General features: G+C 40.1%; 1 protein-coding gene across 1 annotated transcript in view; it reads left to right on the top strand.

Moving 5' to 3' along the window:
• LOC126244545 (U4/U6.U5 tri-snRNP-associated protein 2) overlaps window positions 1-18,544 on the top strand; it is a 72,277-nt gene extending 53,733 nt beyond the window's left edge. Inside the window, exons 9-11 of the mRNA XM_049948249.1 lie at window positions 10,622-10,757; window positions 17,335-17,421; window positions 18,139-18,544. Coding sequence (XP_049804206.1) covers window positions 10,622-10,757; window positions 17,335-17,421; window positions 18,139-18,192 — 277 coding nt within the window. The 3' untranslated portion in view covers window positions 18,193-18,544. The remainder of the gene's footprint in view (window positions 1-10,621; window positions 10,758-17,334; window positions 17,422-18,138) is intronic.
• The last annotated feature ends 203 nt before the right edge of the window (window positions 18,545-18,747 follow it).

Raw genomic sequence — 18,747 nt, 5'->3', positions numbered from 1 at the left:
AGATACTGTATAGAATAGGGGTGGGGAAGAATTCAGCTGACGAGCTTTGCCCTGGCACGAGTGCCATAGCGATGAGCCTTGCTTCAAATTTGCCCCACTGCCATGTCATGCCATCTGAATGCGAGGAGGAGGAAGAGTGGGAAGCCGTAAATGCACCACATATAAATGACAGTGCAGTCACATTTCGTACGACTTAGTTTTGCATTTCAACAATGGAAAATCCAGGATGGAAGGCAACAATATTATGAACAGGATAGTTGCTACTCAGCGTATAGTAAGATGCTGAGTTGCAGATAGGCACAACAAAAAGGCTGTCAAAATGCCAACTTTCGGCCAGTAAGGTCTCAGCAACCAGAGACTGCACTCATAGGTATAGGTGTGTGTGTGTGTGTGTGTGTGTGTGTGTGTGTGTGTGTTTTTGTCTATCTCTGACGAAGGCCTTGTTGGCTGAAAACTCACTTTCTGACCATCATTTTGTTGTTTCTATGTGCAACTCAGCATCCCAACTGTATGGGGAGTAGAACTATCCTTTTTATAATATTGTTACTTTTATATTTCGTTTTCTGTAACTACATGGATTGCAAACAAAACTAATTTTCAGTATTATTAAACTGTTTTCAGCATGCTGAAAACCTAATAGAAATTTTATCTGGTACAAAATGCTGGCATACAGACAGGCACAGACAATTTCATAGATTTTTACACTCAGGTTGCCACATAATCGTGACTTATTTAGTAACATAATAAAAAAAAGTCTTTCACACAAATTTGTTGATCAAAATATTGTAGCCATTTTGCAACCTTATTGCAGAGATGTTGAAACTCTACCTAAGAAAAACAACGCTGATGTCCTGGCAGTTTTAACATAAAAGGATTTGTCATCAAAACAGGAATTACCTTGCAGGTCACTCAGTTACATCTGCTCTTGCACAGTGGAGCTTTCAAATGATGTGGCAAATTGTCTCAAAAACAGCTCAGAAACTGATGTAAAATTGACATTGTCCTCAAAACGTTTAGGAAACTATCAGTGTATTTCTTTCAAGACCACAGTGAATTCTTCAAACTTCACATTTTCCTTAATGGCAGTGTGCTTAGGGAGTTGGACTGAGCTTGTCAGTGTGTATCCCTTCTGTAACGTACTTTTCTTTTTAGAGGCATGCCCATCAAATCAGAAAGAAGTTGTTTCTCACCTTGCAATGGCTTATTGTGGACAGTGTGCAGTCAAGGCCACTTAAAATATGAAGTCTGCAATCTGTTTTGGATGTTCCAGTTCTCATTCCTCCACTCCTTTTTCCTTCATAAATTCAACAATAGCAAGTTTTAAATCAAAAAATCATTCCATCATGCCTCTTGGCTTAACCAGTGTCCTATCCAGTAATGTATAAGTTGCCGTACTCTTCAGTCAGTTCTGTTGAAAACTGTTGCAACTGACCATGAACTAATTATGGAAATTTTGATATTCGTACCATCAATTTCCCCACATGCTGCATGCCTGCAAATTTAGCACAAAGTGCTTCTTGATGTAGGGAACAATGAATTACATCTGTTGATAGTTGTAATTTTTTGCTGTTTCATTCTCAACAACTGGGATTTCAAGTTAATTACATATTTGTAGATTTTCAGGATGCTTTTGACACTGTTCCTCACAATCAGCTTCTAATCAAATTGAATGCCTATGTAGTATTGCCTCATTTTTGCAATTGGATTTATGATTTCCAGTCAGAAAGGTCACATTTCATAGTAATTGATGGGAATTCATCAAGTACAAAAGATATGGTATCTGGTGTTCTTCAAGGAAGTGTTATAGGCTCTCCACTGTTCCTAATCTATATAAATGATTTAGTAGAGTAACCGCCTTAGATTGTTTGTACATGAGCAGTCATTTATCATCTAGTGAAGTCATCAGAAGATCAAAACAAATTCTAAAAGGAGCACTTATGAAAAGGATAGCTTGCTACTCATTGTAGATTGACACTTTGAGTTCCTGACAAGCACAATGAAAAGATTGTCACACACCAAGCTTTCAGCCAAAGCCCTCTTCAGAGCAGAAAGGAAAACAAACATACATTCACACAAGCAGGCAGATCTCATGCATGTGTGGCCACTACGGCTGCTCTGGCCAGAGTCTCAAATGCTGTGTTAAATGAAAGCAGCAATCTGAAGTGCGGCAGGGAAGGGAGAATGATAGCTGAGTGGGGGGAGAGAACCGTGCTGTCTGACAGGGTGTGCAGGGACTAGATGGTGTCAGGACAATGCTGCCAGAGGGAGTGTTGGGATGCTGTAGAGGAGGCATGTGGGGTGCAGAAAAGGAGGGGAGCAGAGAGGGAAAAAGACTGCTAATTGCATTGACGGAGAGTGGCACATAATGAAGGTGAGGCAGCTTGAAGTGGAAGGAGATTATAGGGCAGGGGGTGTGGGGACAGTAAGCTTTAATAGGTTGAAGCTGAGATAATTTCAGGGGCAGAGAATGTGTTGTAAGGATAACTCCCATCTGCACTGTTCAGAAAACCTGGTAGTGGAGGGGAGGATCCAGATGGCCAGGTTTGTGAAGCAGCCATTAAAATAAAGCATGTTATGTCTAGCTGCATGTTGTGCCACATTGCTCTTGGGCACAGTTTGGTGGTGGCCATTCATCCTAAGTTGACAGCTATTTGGAAGTTATATCAATATAAAAAGCTGTGCAGTGATTGCAGCAGATCTGGTATATGACGCAGCTGCTTTGACAGGTAATCCAGCCTCTGATGGATTAGGATAAGCCTGGCACAGGACTGGAAGATGAAGTGCTGGGTGGATGGATAAGGCAGGCCTTGCACAGGGATATGGTCCCTGTGACAAGGGGCTGGGGTTGGTAGAGGTATAATGATGGACTAGGATGTTGTCGAGGTTGGGTGGGCAATGGAACAAAACTTTTAGAAGGGTGGGAAGAATATCAGGGGATGATAATAGATAAAAGACCTGATGAAGCATGTGGTTCAGTTGTTCCAGTCCAGGGTGGTGGTGGGTGGCGAAGGGGTTTTCCTTTGTAGCTGGTTCTTGGGGATTGGGGCGATGTAGCAAGGAAAATCTGTTTGCACACTAGGTCTGGGACATAGTGTCTGTGTATGAAGGCCTTTTTGAGGATAAAGTTAATAAGGTATTTGAGGAATTGAGATAGTGGGTTTGGAGTCTGAAGGTTGTTGGAAGACTTAGTATTCATTACTGGCAAGACCATGGGCATGAGGGATAATAGTGTATGGGAAAGTAGCATCAATAGGAATGAGTAATGATCCGGGAGGCAAAGGGAATCAGTGAAGGAACTGGTTGGTGTCTTTGATGTGGGGTGCTAGATTTTAAGCAATTGGTTGGAGGGTGTTTGTCAGTGAATGCCAAAATTCTATCAGTGGGGACACAATAACCAACTGCAGTGGAGTGTCAAGGATTGTTGGTCTGTGGATTTTGGGGAGCATTTAGAAGGTGGGTGTGCAAAGTGTCACCGGGGGGGGGGGGGGGGGGGGGTGAGGAGGAAAATGTATTCAGGGGAGAGGTTCTGGGAAGGGCCTAAGGCTAAGCAGCATATAGGACTTTTGGGATGGGATCACTCTGACAGATTTTATAGGCAGAGAGAATTGATAGAGGCTTTCCACCAGGTAGTCACTTTTCTGCAGGTAAGGTGATTGGATGAGGATCTGTTTTGAGGCTGTGTATGGCTGTCCTTCCTTCTACTGAAAGGTTGGTATTCATATAAAGGAACTTGGGGATGGATTGTGAGGCCTAGTTGGAGGTAAGCAATTCCTGGAAGGTGACCAGGGGGTGGTTAGGTGGGGAGGGGGCGGGGATGGAGGATCATGATTGAATGCTGATGTGAACTGGGAGAGGCAGGGTGCAATGTTGGGAATAACTTGGCTTTGGGTGGAGGGGTTGGTGGCAAAGATGTGTTTCCATTGCAGAGATCGGGAGAAGAGGACTGGGTATTTGAGAAGTCCAACATGGTTAAATTTGTGTGTAGGGCTGAAAGGAGTGAGGTTTTTGATAGGCTTGAAACTTCTGGGGGGCTGGAGATTTTGGTGGAAAGATTAACAACAGTGTTCCATGATTGTTTCAGCTCTGAGTTTGGGTGGCAGTGTGTTGGTAGAGTGTTTTGAGGGATGTGACAAGTTGAAAAGGTCAGGTATGCATGGTCTGCATGCTAAGAGGGATTGGCAATCAGGAACACTGTGGGTAGGATGAGTTGAATAGTGAAAGGAGGCAATAGGATGTCAGCAAGTTGGATAATAGTGGTGGTGTCTGAAATGCTCTTCCAGGAGCTGAAGAGCAAGGGATTGAGTTTCAGAGATGTGATGTATGTAGAAGGGACTGCACAATAGCAGTATCTTGCAGAAGGAACAAACATATTTTTGGGGTGGCTGTACCATATAGATGTGTTTTCGTAGTACCAGGTTTGTGAACTTGCAGAATCTGAAAAGGTAAAGGTCATTGTGAAAGGAGAGGTGGGATCCAGAGAAAGGAATTTTTACTGTGAGGCTGTTGGGAGTAATTCCATGGTTTAAGCAGCATTTGAGGAACAGGACGTGAGACTGGGTTTTAGCCAGAAAGAGAGGTACTTTTCTGAACTGGTGCAGAAAGATGGAGCTGGAGTCCATTGTGGCAGCTATGGTGTTAGGGAAACAGGAGATGATATAGAAAATGGGCAGATGAAGATAGTTACATGGTTGTGAGTGGAGTGGGATAACAAAAAAGATACACAAAAATACGTACAGACATACAAGAAGATGCAAAAATGTGTAAAAATTTGCACAAATACATAAAAATACAGTAAATATGTAAAATATTCACAAATATATAAAAATAAGCACAAATATATAAAAATATGCACAAATACATAAAAATCTGTGCAAAAAATACATAAAAATGTATAAAAATGCGGAAAAAATGACAGAACAGATGAGGTGTGAGAATATTCACATGTTGGGATAAGAGAAGAGAGTGGGATGTAGGGCCCTCTGTTAGTTAGAGGTCCACAAGTTCGTGTGGCACAAGAAGATGTGGAAAATAACATGTGAAGATACATGAGGATGAGGGAGGAAATAGGATTAATAGGAATAATTTAATTATCGGTGGGAAGAATTTGGAGCTTGAGAACGTATTGTGTGTGTGGTTTTGGAAGGCAATTGGATTGGGGGGGGGGGAAGAAAAAGACATGGGAAAGAAGAGAGATAACAGATAATGAGCAGAGTAATGCTTTAGAGAATAGTGAGAGTAGTAACAACAGAAAACATCACAGGGTTGTGGGATGGAATGAAAACTGTTAGGCAAAACCAAACAGCTGGAATCCATGTTGGGATATCAACTTACTACTCACCTTAAAGATGAAATGCTGAGTTGCAGACGGGCACAGTGTAAAGACTGGTACACACTATTCTTTCAGCAAAGCCTTCTTCAGAAAAGAAAGGAAAACACACACACATTCACACAAGTGGGCACACCTTCTTACCTCCAACTTGGCCTCACTCTCCATTCTCAAGTCTCTTCGTAAGAACACCAACTTTACAGCAGAAGAAAAGACAGCCATACACAGCCTCAAAACAGATCTTCCCCTAATCATTCTATCTGCAGACAAAGATTCCACCAGTGTCATTATGAATCACAGAGACTGCATGGCAGAAGGCCTCTGCCAGTTGTCTAACTCCTCCATCTACAAACTCTCCCAGAGTGGTCCAATTGCAGAAATACAACATAACCTCCAACCCTGCTTAATGCCTTAGTCCCTTCCCAGAACCTCTCCCCTGAATCCATGACACCGTGCACATCCACCTCCTACATGCTCCCCATAATTCACAAGACCAACAATCCTGGACTCCCTGTTGTGGCTGGATGTTGTGCCCCCATTGAAATAATTTCAGTCCTCATTGACCAACGCCTCCAACCAATTGCAAAAAATCCAGCCTCCCATCTCGAAGATACCAACCACCTCCTTCACTGACCCTCCGCTATCCCCACCCCTTTACCCCCAGGGTCCCTACTTGTCACTGTTGACATCACTTCGCTATACATCATCACTTTTGAACACTACCTCTCCCAACGTCCTTCAGACTCCAAAACCACTATCTTATCCCTCATTCACTTTACTATCTTTATCCTGACACGCAACACTTCTCCTTTGAAGGGTCGGTATACAGACAAATCCGTGGCAAAGTCATACACGTATGTTGCCTTCCTATGTCAACCTGTTTATGTACTATGTAGAGGAAACCTGTGTAGTGTCCAAAAATGTCAAACTCCTGGTCTGGTTCAGGTTCATTAATGTTGTCTTCGTGATCTGGACTCAGGGCCAAGACACCCTATCCTCATTTGTTCACAACCTCAACATCTTATTTCCCATATAATTCACCTGGACCACCTCACCCCAGTATACAACCTTCCTGCATGTTGACATCCTCCTCTCTGATGGCTCCACAATCACCTCTGTCCCCATTAAACCCACCAATCACCAACAGCACCTGCATTTCAATAGTTGTCATCCCTTCCACACCAAAAAATACCCCCCCCCCCACCTCCATGCAGCCTGCCACATGGGGATGGGGTATCTGCAGTGTTGAGAACTCCCTTGCCCAATACACCAAAGGTCCCATAAAGGCCTTCACAGACGCACTATGCCCCAGATGTAGTCTGCGAACAGATTTCCCATACCATATCCCAAACATCCCCAATCTTCTCACCACCACCATGAAGCAGCTACAAAGGAGCACCCTCTTCATCACCCAATACCACCCCAGATTGGAGTGGCTGAACCACATCCTTTCTTACATCTTTGATTATCTATCATCATGCCTTGAAATGAGGGACATCCTGCCCAAGATCCTACTCATTCTTCCACAAGTAGTGTTCTGTTTTGCTCAGTCAACCTCCACAATCCTGCTCCATCCCTATGCCACTCCCAGTACCAGCCCCTTGCCACAAGGATCATATCTGTGTGAAGGACCCATATGCAAGACCTGCTTAATCCACCCACCCAACACTTCCAGTCCTGTCACAGGCTTATCCTTACTCCATAAGAGGCTGGGCCACCTGTCAAAGCAGCCATGTCAGATACCAGTTCTGCCACATTCATTGCACAGCTTTTTAAATTGGTATGACCACCAACCAGTTGTCCACCATCTTGCCCACCACCAAACTGCGGCCAACAACAAAGTGGACCATCCTGTGACACAACATGCAGCTGAACATAACATATTTTGTTTTAATGGCTGCTTCACAACCAGGTTCATCTCCATTCTCACCACCATCACCAGATTTTCTGGACTCTGCAGATTAGAGTTATCCTTACAATACATTCTTTGCCACCGAAATCCTCCTGGCTTCATCTTATGATAACATACTGTACCCAGAGCCTCCACCCAACTGTTTATGCCTCCTCTGTGATATAACCTCCTACCAATTCATGTCCCATAACCCTCATTGTGTGCTGCTCTGCTCCAAAGCACCTACTAGTCTTTTCCCCTCTCTGTTCCTCTCCTTTTCTGTTCCATGCCCTCCACCCTTCCTCCTCACAGCCTCCTGAGACTGCCACTACAGACTTGTCCTGCTGCTTTCCAGTCCCTGCACCCTCTGCCAGTCAGTACGGTTCATGGTTTGCTGGCCCCCCCCCCCCCCCCCCATTTCCCCAACCCCACCCGTTCTCTGCTATCCCTTCCCCTTCCCTGCCCCACTCCCACTTGATGCTTTCATTGAACCCAACAGTTGCAGTCTGGTCAGAGTGGCCGGAGATAGTGGTCATGTAAATGTGAAGTGTGCTTGCTTGGTGAATGTATGTGTGTGTTTTCATTTCTTTTCTGAAGGAAGCTCTGATCAAAAGCTTAGTGTACAATAGTCTTTTTGTTTTGTGTGTCTACAAATCATAATATCCTCCAATATATCCTTTTCATAATTGTTGATATTCCAACCAGGACTTCCCATTGCTTAAATTCTAAAACTAACCAGACACAGGACTAGCACTCTGAGGGTTCTGTATGAACTTAATTGTGTATATAGATAGCTCATCTATAGGTTTTGATGAGAGAGTTTGCAAGTATCAAAATTTGTGACATAAATGGCAGTATCTTTTTATTGCACTAGATTAGATACTTAAATTTTTTACAACGCCAGCATAAATTTTAACTTGATATGTTCCTGAGAAAAAGAGGTCTTGACAGATGGACAGACAGACAGATGGACAACAAAGTGATCCTACAATGGTTCAGTATTTACTGATTGATCTGTGGAATCCTAAAAAGTATCAAAAGGAATTCATTAAATTTTGGTTACAGATGACTCACACAAACTTAATGATTGTTGATTCAGCTAAATACCTAGGAATTACAGTTATGAAAACTTTAATTGGAACCACCACGTATAAAATCTTGTGTAGAAAGTGAACCAAAGACTGTGTTTTATTGGCAATGTATTTAGAAGATACAGCAAAACTATTAAAGGGAATGCCTACATCATGCTTGTCCATCCTCTTCTAGTGTACTGCTGTGGGGTATGGGATCCTTACTAGATAGGATGGCCAGCAGACATGGGAAAATAATTGGTTGACTACCATCTGCTTATGGAGAGATGACCGTTGTAATAGAATAAGAGAAATCAGAGTTTGGACGGAAAGATTTAGGTGTTAACCTTCCCCACATGCTGTTTGAGAGTGGAACGGTCAAGTAGTAGTCTGAGAGTGGTTTGCCAAGCATTTAAATTTGAATTGCAGGGTAGCCAAGTGGATGTAGAAGTGAATGTAGAACACTCATTGGTGTGAGCAACATTTGGGAAGGAATTGCTCTTGTCTTTTTCAAATGAAATGTCCATGCATTTGCTGTAAGAGGTTTAGGAAAACTGTGGATGGCCAGATGAGGTAATGGACCATCACTCTCCTAAATGTGAGTCCTGTATCTTCATTAATCTGTAGACATTCACACATTCTTGATAGTCCAAGAGCGCAAATTATTGAATATGTTGTTTGTGATATAGAAGGTACCGATTTGCTTAAGAATGTGATGAACAAACACATCTGGCCTCCATACCACATTAGGAATATTTTTAATGTTAATCAGGGAACTTTCTCTACCACAAATGACATGCTTTTCTTTCCTCTAATTAACTGGATCATAATCCCCCTGTCCACTCCCAAGTGACATGACGAAATTCCACCTCTTAGTGTCTTATTGGAGATCCTAACCACTCCATATTAACTTTTACTTTTAAGAGACAAGATGATTCTCTTTTTTTCATGAGGGGATGTATGATGAATTTTTATTTCATTACATGACTTTTGTTTCACTCATTTGGTCTATGATTTTGCGTTCACTTCTGAACTATTTGCACCAATTTTTAAAAGAGTAATCATTAAAAATAGTTGCTACACATGAATAGTCTTTTACAATTCTATCATTTCTTCAACAGAAATAGTGCCCTCTTCTTTATGACAATATGTGCATACTCCTGGACTTTTTTTACAAATTTTCTTAATATGTTTCAATATTGTTTATGGTATGAAAGTATTTGTGCATACTATTATTACTTTTTGTGGCTGTCCCTTTTTAGATGTGAAGATACTGTTATACCTGTTGTGATCTAAGATATGTTTAATGAGTTCCCATTATTACTCTTAATTATCTTTTTAGCAGACCAACTTTCAAAAATGGATTCAGACTCATTAAGCAATATGTTGAAATTAGAGCTAGAATTAGGTTAATTGTAAACTTCACTCCAGTGAACAATTTTAAAGCTTTCTTTAAAATCTTCAGTAGTTTTGTCATTAGTTAGCCTTACTGTTTTCTTTGGATGTTTCTGAACTTCCCATGGAACAAAGTTTTGTATTATGACTAAGTGGGCTTTGTGAACTGACAATCCATTTACCACGGAATAGGCATTTGCTTCTTTAACTTCTTCTTGCTGTACAAATACATTATTTATAGGGCTACTACTATCTCGAGGAACTTAGATTGGAAAATTTATGACTGATACTGCATTATAAGTGGCCAGCACTTGTAGATAACTTTTTCTGTCAGATTCTATGAAGAAATTTACATCAGAATCACCGCAAATTAATAATCCTATCTTTCTTTTAAAATTTTTCGTGAAAATTTCCCAAATAACTCAGTGGAGACCTGTATACTTTAACAATTGCAAGTATTACATTTCCCAATGTTAACACTCAAGCAAGTGCTTCCATATCCTGACTACACAATGTTTACATATTTCTACATTTTTGTATTTATGTTGTAATAAGTTAAAAGCATGTTCTGTGCTACTGCAAGCAGAACTTAAACTTGGAAACCCATCTTTTATGGGTTGTGCTTTTCTGTTTGAGTGTTCCTTGTGAAAAGGAACTAATGCCAGTTTCAACTAATGAGATTTGCATGAAATTCCTAGCCTCAGCAAAATGCAGGTGTCTGTGTCTGAATCCAGTGGGGAATATGTGGTTTTAACTTGTGACCAATAATTATCACAAGGAATACTATGCTGGAGGTCAAGATATTTTATCTTAATTACATATTTCAAAGTAAAATAATTGTAATTTGTTGAAACATTTCTCCTTTGTTTTATGTGATGTGATTGTTGGTGCACTATACATACACATTTTTTTACGATTATTGAAATGGCGTGTTTCCAGGAATGTTGATTTTGGAGATATTCTTACTCCTGAAGTCAAGGAGAGATATAACAACACAATATATGATCTGGTGGCAAATATTGTGCATGATGGTGAACCAGGCAAAGGTACATACAGAGTACATGTGCTGCACAAGGTATGTAAAGATTGTTTTAGAGGTATAATTTGTTTAAAGTTACTTCCATTGTGTAATTATTGTTTTTGATCTTCTTGAATCAGCATATAAATTTTGGAAAAATCTTTCCATTTAATTACAAAATGAAAACAAAGTTTTCTAGCCATTTACTGGCTTTCACCCACCTAAACACCAACAAGTAGCAACTGCAAATACATTCAAAATAGGGCTTGGCGTACTATTTAGAGAAAAAGTAATTTTTTCCATAAAAACATGCCACATGTACTAGAAATATGAATAGATATAAGGAGTCAGGATGGTTTACTGAAACACTTGATCACTGGTAATAAACACTCTGTGCCCTAGCTGCTTTCATGTCATTATTACTGTTGGCAAAAATGCAAACGGAAGATAGTTTCAAATAACTAAAGAAGTAAGGAGTGTTTAATATTACGCTGCAAAAACCCACAGGTAGCTATGTGAATGGAATCAGCTACTATACTAGTATAGATAAGATACAATTTAAAACTATGGAACAGTTTTTTTCATTACATGCTGTTAGTGACGAGAATTATTGTGCTATAAAAGGTTTGTACCAGTTAACTCATTAAAAACCAAATACACATAATGGAATGAAATGAATGTGGGTCAGATGTGGACAGCACACTGAATGCATATGGACTTCACAATCAATCTAAATCATAATGTAGAATGTAATGTAAATGGACAGATAAAAAATCTACTTACCAAGCAGCGACAGGGAACACACACACAAAAGGATTTAAGGTTGAAAAGCTTTCGGAGCCATTCGCTCCTTCTTCTGGCAGAAGAGTTGAAGGGGAAGGAAGAGGGGTGAAGGAAAAGGACTGGAGTGGTTTAGAGAAAGGGGTACAATTCAGAAAAGTCACCCAGAACCCTCGGTGAGGGAAGACTTACCAGGTGGTCTTTCCTTCTCATCCTGTCTGGTAAGTCTCCCCTGACCCCTGGTTGTGGGTGGCTTTTCTGAACGGTACCTCTTTTCGTAAACCTCTCAGGGCCTTTTCCTTCACAGGGCCCTGGGTTCAATTCCTGGCCAGGTTGGGAATTTTCTCCACCCGGGGACTTGGTGTTTGTGTTGTCCTCATCATCTCATCATTCGGGAAGTGCCGAGACTGGAAATAGAAAGATTTGGAACTTGTACGGTTGCTGATGAACATGATGTTGAGTGCCCCACAAACCATCATCATCATCATCATTATCATTATCATCATCATCCTTATCCTTTTCCATCACCCCTCTTCCTTCCCTTTCAACTCTTCTGCCAGAAGAAGGAGCCAATAGTTCCGAAAGCTTGTAAATGTTAAATCCTTTTTTGTGTGTGTTCCCTTGCCACTGCTTGGTGAGTAGAGTTTTTATCTGTCCATTTACACTACATTATCAATAATTGATTATTTTCATTGTTATAATGTAGATTGTGTTTTATTAAAAACTCAATTTAAAAGGTAACACTGTATTTTTAATGAAGAGTGGAATCAGTTTGGGATGTTTATAACTAAAAGTCAAAATTGTTATTAGAATTTTTAGTACCTCTTAATATGGGTACTTTTGTAAAGATGGCATACACACGTGAGAGTGCAAAGGTTCCAAAAATATTCTCTAACTTTTTGATTGCCACCTGCGTGGTTGTCTTAAGAGTGGGCAACAATGAAATAAAACTACTGAATGCGTATAAACACACCAGAATGACTTTATTTCCCATCTTAGATCTAGGCAATGGCCCTACGAAGTCAACATACATTTTTTTGCAACAGCCTTTCAATGGTCTTAGATACAAGACCCTGTTTTGCTGACTTGGCTTGCTAAGGGGACATACTTGGCAACTTGCTACTCTTTTACTTATTTTGCTATTCATCTGTGATCAAATAAGCTGCCATCTAATTTTTACTCTGGTTTTTCAAAACCCTGTAAATGCCTACCCCCCCCCCCCCCCCATCCACCCAAGAGACTCATGAAAATACTTAAAAAAGATAGGAACCAATTCTCTGGGTACTACAGTCCTAAGCTCCCCATTCCCCCAGGACTTACAGCAAGTACCCTATCCTTTGAAACATATGGTTGAACAGATGCCCCTTTCTAGAGTCTTCCTGTGATCTCCCTAATGTACTCATTGCTTTCCTGGAATTCAGATATATTATGGACAAGTTGAGATATCTGAGCCGTATGGAAGTCACTGGCCGATTTGTGCTGACTTCTTGCCCTTGATTATCATCTCCTTCCATCCCCTCTTGCTCAGTGAACATCCAACTCAACCGATCCACTATCGCTGATGACCGCACAAAAGTTTCTCTTTAGATTTGTCTGCAATTATTTGTAACACTATTAAACATTGAAACAATAACTATTTTCAGAAGCAAGTTCTTTTTTTTTTTTTTTTTTTTAAAAAAAAAAAAAAGTACTGTAATTCTGAAACAAACCTTAGAAAGGAACCAACCACATTTTCATTAAATCAGTAAACTTCACAATTTACTAAAGCAACCATAACTTTTATCTTACAGTAAATTTCAGTGGTGTTTACTTAACACATTTAGTAAATAAGTTCCTCTCTTAACCTGACTTATGAGGCCTACATAAACATAGAACAAGTCAGTATCCAATTAAAAGTTTCACACTTTAGAAGAGAAACTATAGCACTATATGTTAATGGATACTGAGTAGTACATAATCTGAGCTGGAACATAACTTCTCTTTTTTATAAATGGCTTGGCATGTCCTGGCCACTGCTTCATCATTAACAGGTCCATTAGAATCTGGCATTAGTCCATGTCAGTCCACAGAAATACAATACACTCTCGGCTCCTACACCTGTAGCAAATATTGAATCAACACAACAGCTGAATTTCAATTCAGGCATGTGTCTTCCAGAGACACTTTATATGCAGGCTGTCTACTATAAGCCACTGTGTCCCCCATGCGAGCCACTGACTGATCTGACCAGCCCTTAGTAAACAGACAGTGGTACTCCAAACCTGCACCCCACTTGTGACAACCAGTGTACTACTTCTTTCTCTTTCCCAAAGCTCACTCATTCATGGAGATAAATCAGTTTGAATCAGAGATGTTCCCCTACATTGGGACGAGGAAGTCTTGCCAACCTGGTTCGGCTGTTGCCAATCTAGATAAAAATGCATTGATAAAAATACCGTACATGGCACACCACAAACAAGGATGGCACAAAAGATGTAACTGTAACATTTGCTAATGCTTTCATGGCCTGTAATGTTGCTGCCATTTGCTCTTGACAACCCTGCTAGGTTTGTGTTAGCAGTTGCTGCAATTGATACACGGTTGAAGACTCACACACTTGACTAATCACAAAATGTTCAAAGTCCAATTTGCAAATGACACAGGTCCTAAGTAGTTCTTAGAGATAACAAATGAACTCTGTAAACTTGCTTTAAACTCACCAGCAGGTCCTATGATATCATCTCTGAACTTACCATCTCTGTATACTTGGATACTCATCGTGCCAGTCTCTGCTGCTGCCCGTGCGACTGACAACACATCACTTGAGTCTGTTGCCAGGTATAAGTGTACTATACCAGCATGGAAAAGAGTGACATACAAGAGTTTTGTGGGTATAACCGAAGACTCTTGGCATTACTACTACACACACAAAACAGTTGGGCATGACAATTATTCTACATATTATAACTTAGGATCCCACACTGCAGTTTCCTGTCTGTATGTGAAAGCTAATCTCAGGAACTACTGTAGGGGCTGTGATATTTTTTCAGCTACAGACTAATTCATAAAGAAGATTTGTGTATATACTTTACCATCGCTACGCCAGCCAAATTGTCTGGCCATCAATATTTAGTGCCACCCATGCAAATGCAAGGCAGCTTGCTGGTTGTTTACTAATATTGTACACACACACACACACACACACACACACACACACATACATCTACAGCAACCTGTTTGGTTTCACATATGTGGCCAAATGACTTGTCTGGTGTAACGGTAATATATAGGGTGATTCCATGATGGTGCTACAAAAAAATCCAATATATAAAGGCTCTAAAATACATATGTTAAGAGCTATGGGATCTTGTCCAGTAGAAGAGACGCATTTCACAGTAGTGAAGGTGAACAAATGCCTGTTGCTCTTAAGGTGTAGGTTTTAGAGCCCATAGCTACTAGGCATTTTTTCTTCTTTTGGTCTGTACTTTCTCCTCCAAAAATATGTAAATCAAAGACGGTACAGTTGAAGAAATGTGTTTCATAATATTGAAGATGAACAGGTGCTCAGAGTCTACTGATATACTCACACACACACACACACACACACACACACACACACACACACATACACACACATGTTTGTGTGCATGTGCACGTAAAGGTGGGGGTGCACATGTACAACATGTGCTGGGTTGCGTGCGGGTTTGGGGACAGGCGGACAAGTGTGTGTGTGTGTGTGTGTGTGTGTGTGTGTGTGTGTGTGTGTGTGTGTGCAGAGAGAGTCTAACAATTATGTTGACAAACAAACACTTACAACAAGTTACCAAATCCGTAACGACAGTAGAAGAAAACAGGATACAAGGACGAGATGGTTTCTCTGAATGGTGGCTAAATATTAAAATAAATTTACAGTGGTCTTCAAAAAATTACAGAAATCAACAATATGCTACACAACCGACTATTAGCATATAAACACAAGTTACCACTACAAAAAGAATACACAAACTGAAGGAATTGACTTATTTGTATGTACTGGAAGTCTCATTCCATTAATATTTTACATAGCATTCTACCTTGCACAACCAGAGAGATTGCTTTAAATTGCTTGTTCCTAGCTGCATGGCTTAAAAGCCAACCCAGCATCATTACGAATAATGCAACAATGCTGCTGTGTACTTGGTTATCACAACTTTAAGAAATTGCTGAGAGATGATGGTCCGCCAACTACACATATTTAGGAGACAGTTGGAAATAATGATTAAATTTAAAAAATCATTATGTCATGATATTACATATGTGAATAGTATCAAAATGAAATAATATACATCACAAGTATTTAATAGATAATAGCAACTTTGAACCAATAAAATGTCATCCACAAGCTCAGGGTCCAGTTGACTGTGACACTTCATTAGAAACAAACCAGCAGCACAGAAGCTGCTCTCAGCAGATCCACTTGAGGCTTCGTAGCTACATGTGCCTGGGAAGGTACTGTGTTTTTGTGTTCTTTCTGCTGTCTCTGCATCTTTCTCGGTAGCTGTGACTGAGAAGTACGACAATAGCCTGCATTGTCCAGGCTTCTTACATACCTCTGGAACTTCAATGAATGCGGCAGTTTTGATGGGCCTGACATATTTTCGTACGAATCATGAGTAACTAGATAGAGCGGAGATTGCAGTTTGTAGCAACATTCACTTGTAATCATGTTCCAACAGCATATAATTGTAGGCATATATAGTTGTCCAATCACCTGAAACATTTACCCACCACTCTGAAAACATTATCTTTGTCTTCAGTGCTGAGCATCAAAACAAAATGATGTAAGGGGCACAAAAATATTGCATTCTTATGGTACAAGTGCAGTTTAATCTGTCATTCCTTCTATCCATGTAACTTTTGCATCTTAATTTAAGTATTGCCATGGCATCACTATCTAATTCATTAGGGCTCAAGTGCTCATCCAGAAGTTTACATTGCCAGAAAAATACCATATGTAGAGCTGGATAGTTGGCTCAAGTGCTCATCCAGAAGTTTACATTGCCAGAAAAATACCAAATGTAGAGCTGGATAGTTGCCTCATTCTAGATCTTTACTAGCTTCCTTGAATGGCTTGAGGAATAAGATAAGCTCATTTAGTGTCTGCTCATCTATATTCTGAAGTCTACTGAACTCTTTTTGTGGCATCTAGTCCTCATTGTTCATCAAAGTATCACATACTGAAACCAGCTTGTCTAACAATATGTTCCATTGGACTTGGACCCCTTGTTTGAGTGATTTTGTGAGTCTCTTTGAAAGACCACTCTCTTGCAATGTTCCACAAGTCAAACAATGGAAACTTCAGGTAGGATTAGCAACAATATAGGGAAGATAGATGGCTACTTACCATAGAGAAGACGCATTAAGTTGCAGACAGGCACAATTAAAAGACACTTACACGAAGCTGTCAATCACAGCCTGCATCACCAAAAGAGAAACACACACCATTCATACACACAAGGTAGCGCTCCTCACGAACACATGGCTGCCGACTTTGGCATCTTGCGGCCCGAGCTGGTGATGGCGGTCATGTGTGCATGAGGTGTGCTTGCTTGTGCACATATTTATTTTTTTCGCTGTGGCCGAAAGCTAATGTGTAAGTGTCATTTAGCTGCGCCTGTCTCCAACTTAAATGTGTCGTCTTTACGGTTAGTAATACTCTATCTTTTCCATACATTGTTGATATATCAATCTGGAGTTTAAAGTACTGCGATGACAAGAACCATCTGGGTAGTGGTGTCACAGTGTTCGACAGTAATTTTGCCCCATTTTCTCAGTTTCCATAATGATGATGGGTGGCAGAAGTACAGTCTCTCATGTATTTATGTTATCATTTCAGGGAAGTGGCAAGTGGTATGAGATGCAGGATCTTCATGTCACCGACATACTTCCACAGATGATCACATTGACCGAGGCGTATATTCAGGTATTATGTCGTTCATTACAAGATCTGTTAACACTTTGGAGACTGTCCAATGAGAAGAATATTGAGCCTTGGAAACCTGCCATTTATGCTGTTATTTACAGCGTTATTGGCACATATGTAATTGATGTATTTCAAGCGTAATACATACTAAAATGGGCTGAGCTTCAACATCTATTTTTCATATTTACTTTAACACTTTGCTAGATTACAAATTGTAAAATAATGCTGACAGCAAATATAATCATCCTCCCAAGAAAAATGTGCGAGGTCAATTATTGAGCCATTTGTTTTGTATTGAGCTTCCAAAATTTTCTGGTCACTCAACAAACATACTATATTTGTAGCAGAATTACAATAAACTGCAAAACCTAATGAGTACAACCACAAAATTCAGTCATTTTGGCTTAGCCATTCACGGTAGCAGCTGTTATGTTCGTTAATGGTTCTTTTGAAATAATTCTAAAAATTGGCAACAAAAGGCAGTACCAGTCAATGGCAGGTCAGGAGCTGTCTGTATGTTGTTCGGCTCGTGTGTCGAGCAAATTGCAGCCCAACCCCAACATATACTCGGGCACGGTCATTTTTATACAAAGTTGTGGCTTGAGCTATGCTTGGGCTTGGTTTCCAAAGTGTTAACAATGTTTCATTCCTAATGCTGTGAGATATTTACATTATCTCACTCATACTCATTATGTAATTTATTTATTTTCATTTCAGATATATGAGCTCAGGAAGGATTTTAAAGATGATTTGAAGATGGAGGTTGTATGACATAAGGCATCAAACCCTGGCACATTTCATAAGTTTCCGAAGCAAGTACCTTACTGAAGAATTCTTCATGAGAGGAAAATGGCATGCAACAGTTGTTCATTGAAATGCCAGTGTGACTTATGTAAATATTGTATTTATAACCTGACTGAAAAGTCCCTACTCCTCTACTACAAAAACTGTATACTGTGCAGCAAATGTCTGTTTTCACTGCCATTCTCTATCTTTATTTATGTCTCCTGCCCGTGGGTAGACTGGTAAGTGAAACTACTCGTGTGACACATCACCTCCAGTGCAGACACTCAAATGATGCCATCAAAAGACCACTGTATTAAAATTAAATATTTTACTGAAATTAATTTTCTAATTTATCACTTGTTTTTCACTTCCAAATTGGCCATTTGCTTTCCATTTTCTCTGTTCATTCTGATTCAGTGATTAAATGTCTCTGATGTATCTATAAATCCACGTATCCAGAGGTTGATCTGCATTTGTTATCAGAGTTTTTGTTGCCACTGGAATGCTTTGTGTATGTGAAAAATACTAAGTTGAAGTATG

The sequence above is a fragment of the Schistocerca nitens genome, chromosome 1, assembly GCF_023898315.1.
Source record: "Schistocerca nitens isolate TAMUIC-IGC-003100 chromosome 1, iqSchNite1.1, whole genome shotgun sequence".
NCBI classification, from domain to species: Eukaryota; Metazoa; Arthropoda; class Insecta; order Orthoptera; family Acrididae; genus Schistocerca; species Schistocerca nitens.
Note: the sequence above shows the minus strand (reverse complement) of the source record. Positions and strands in the feature narration are given on the sequence as shown.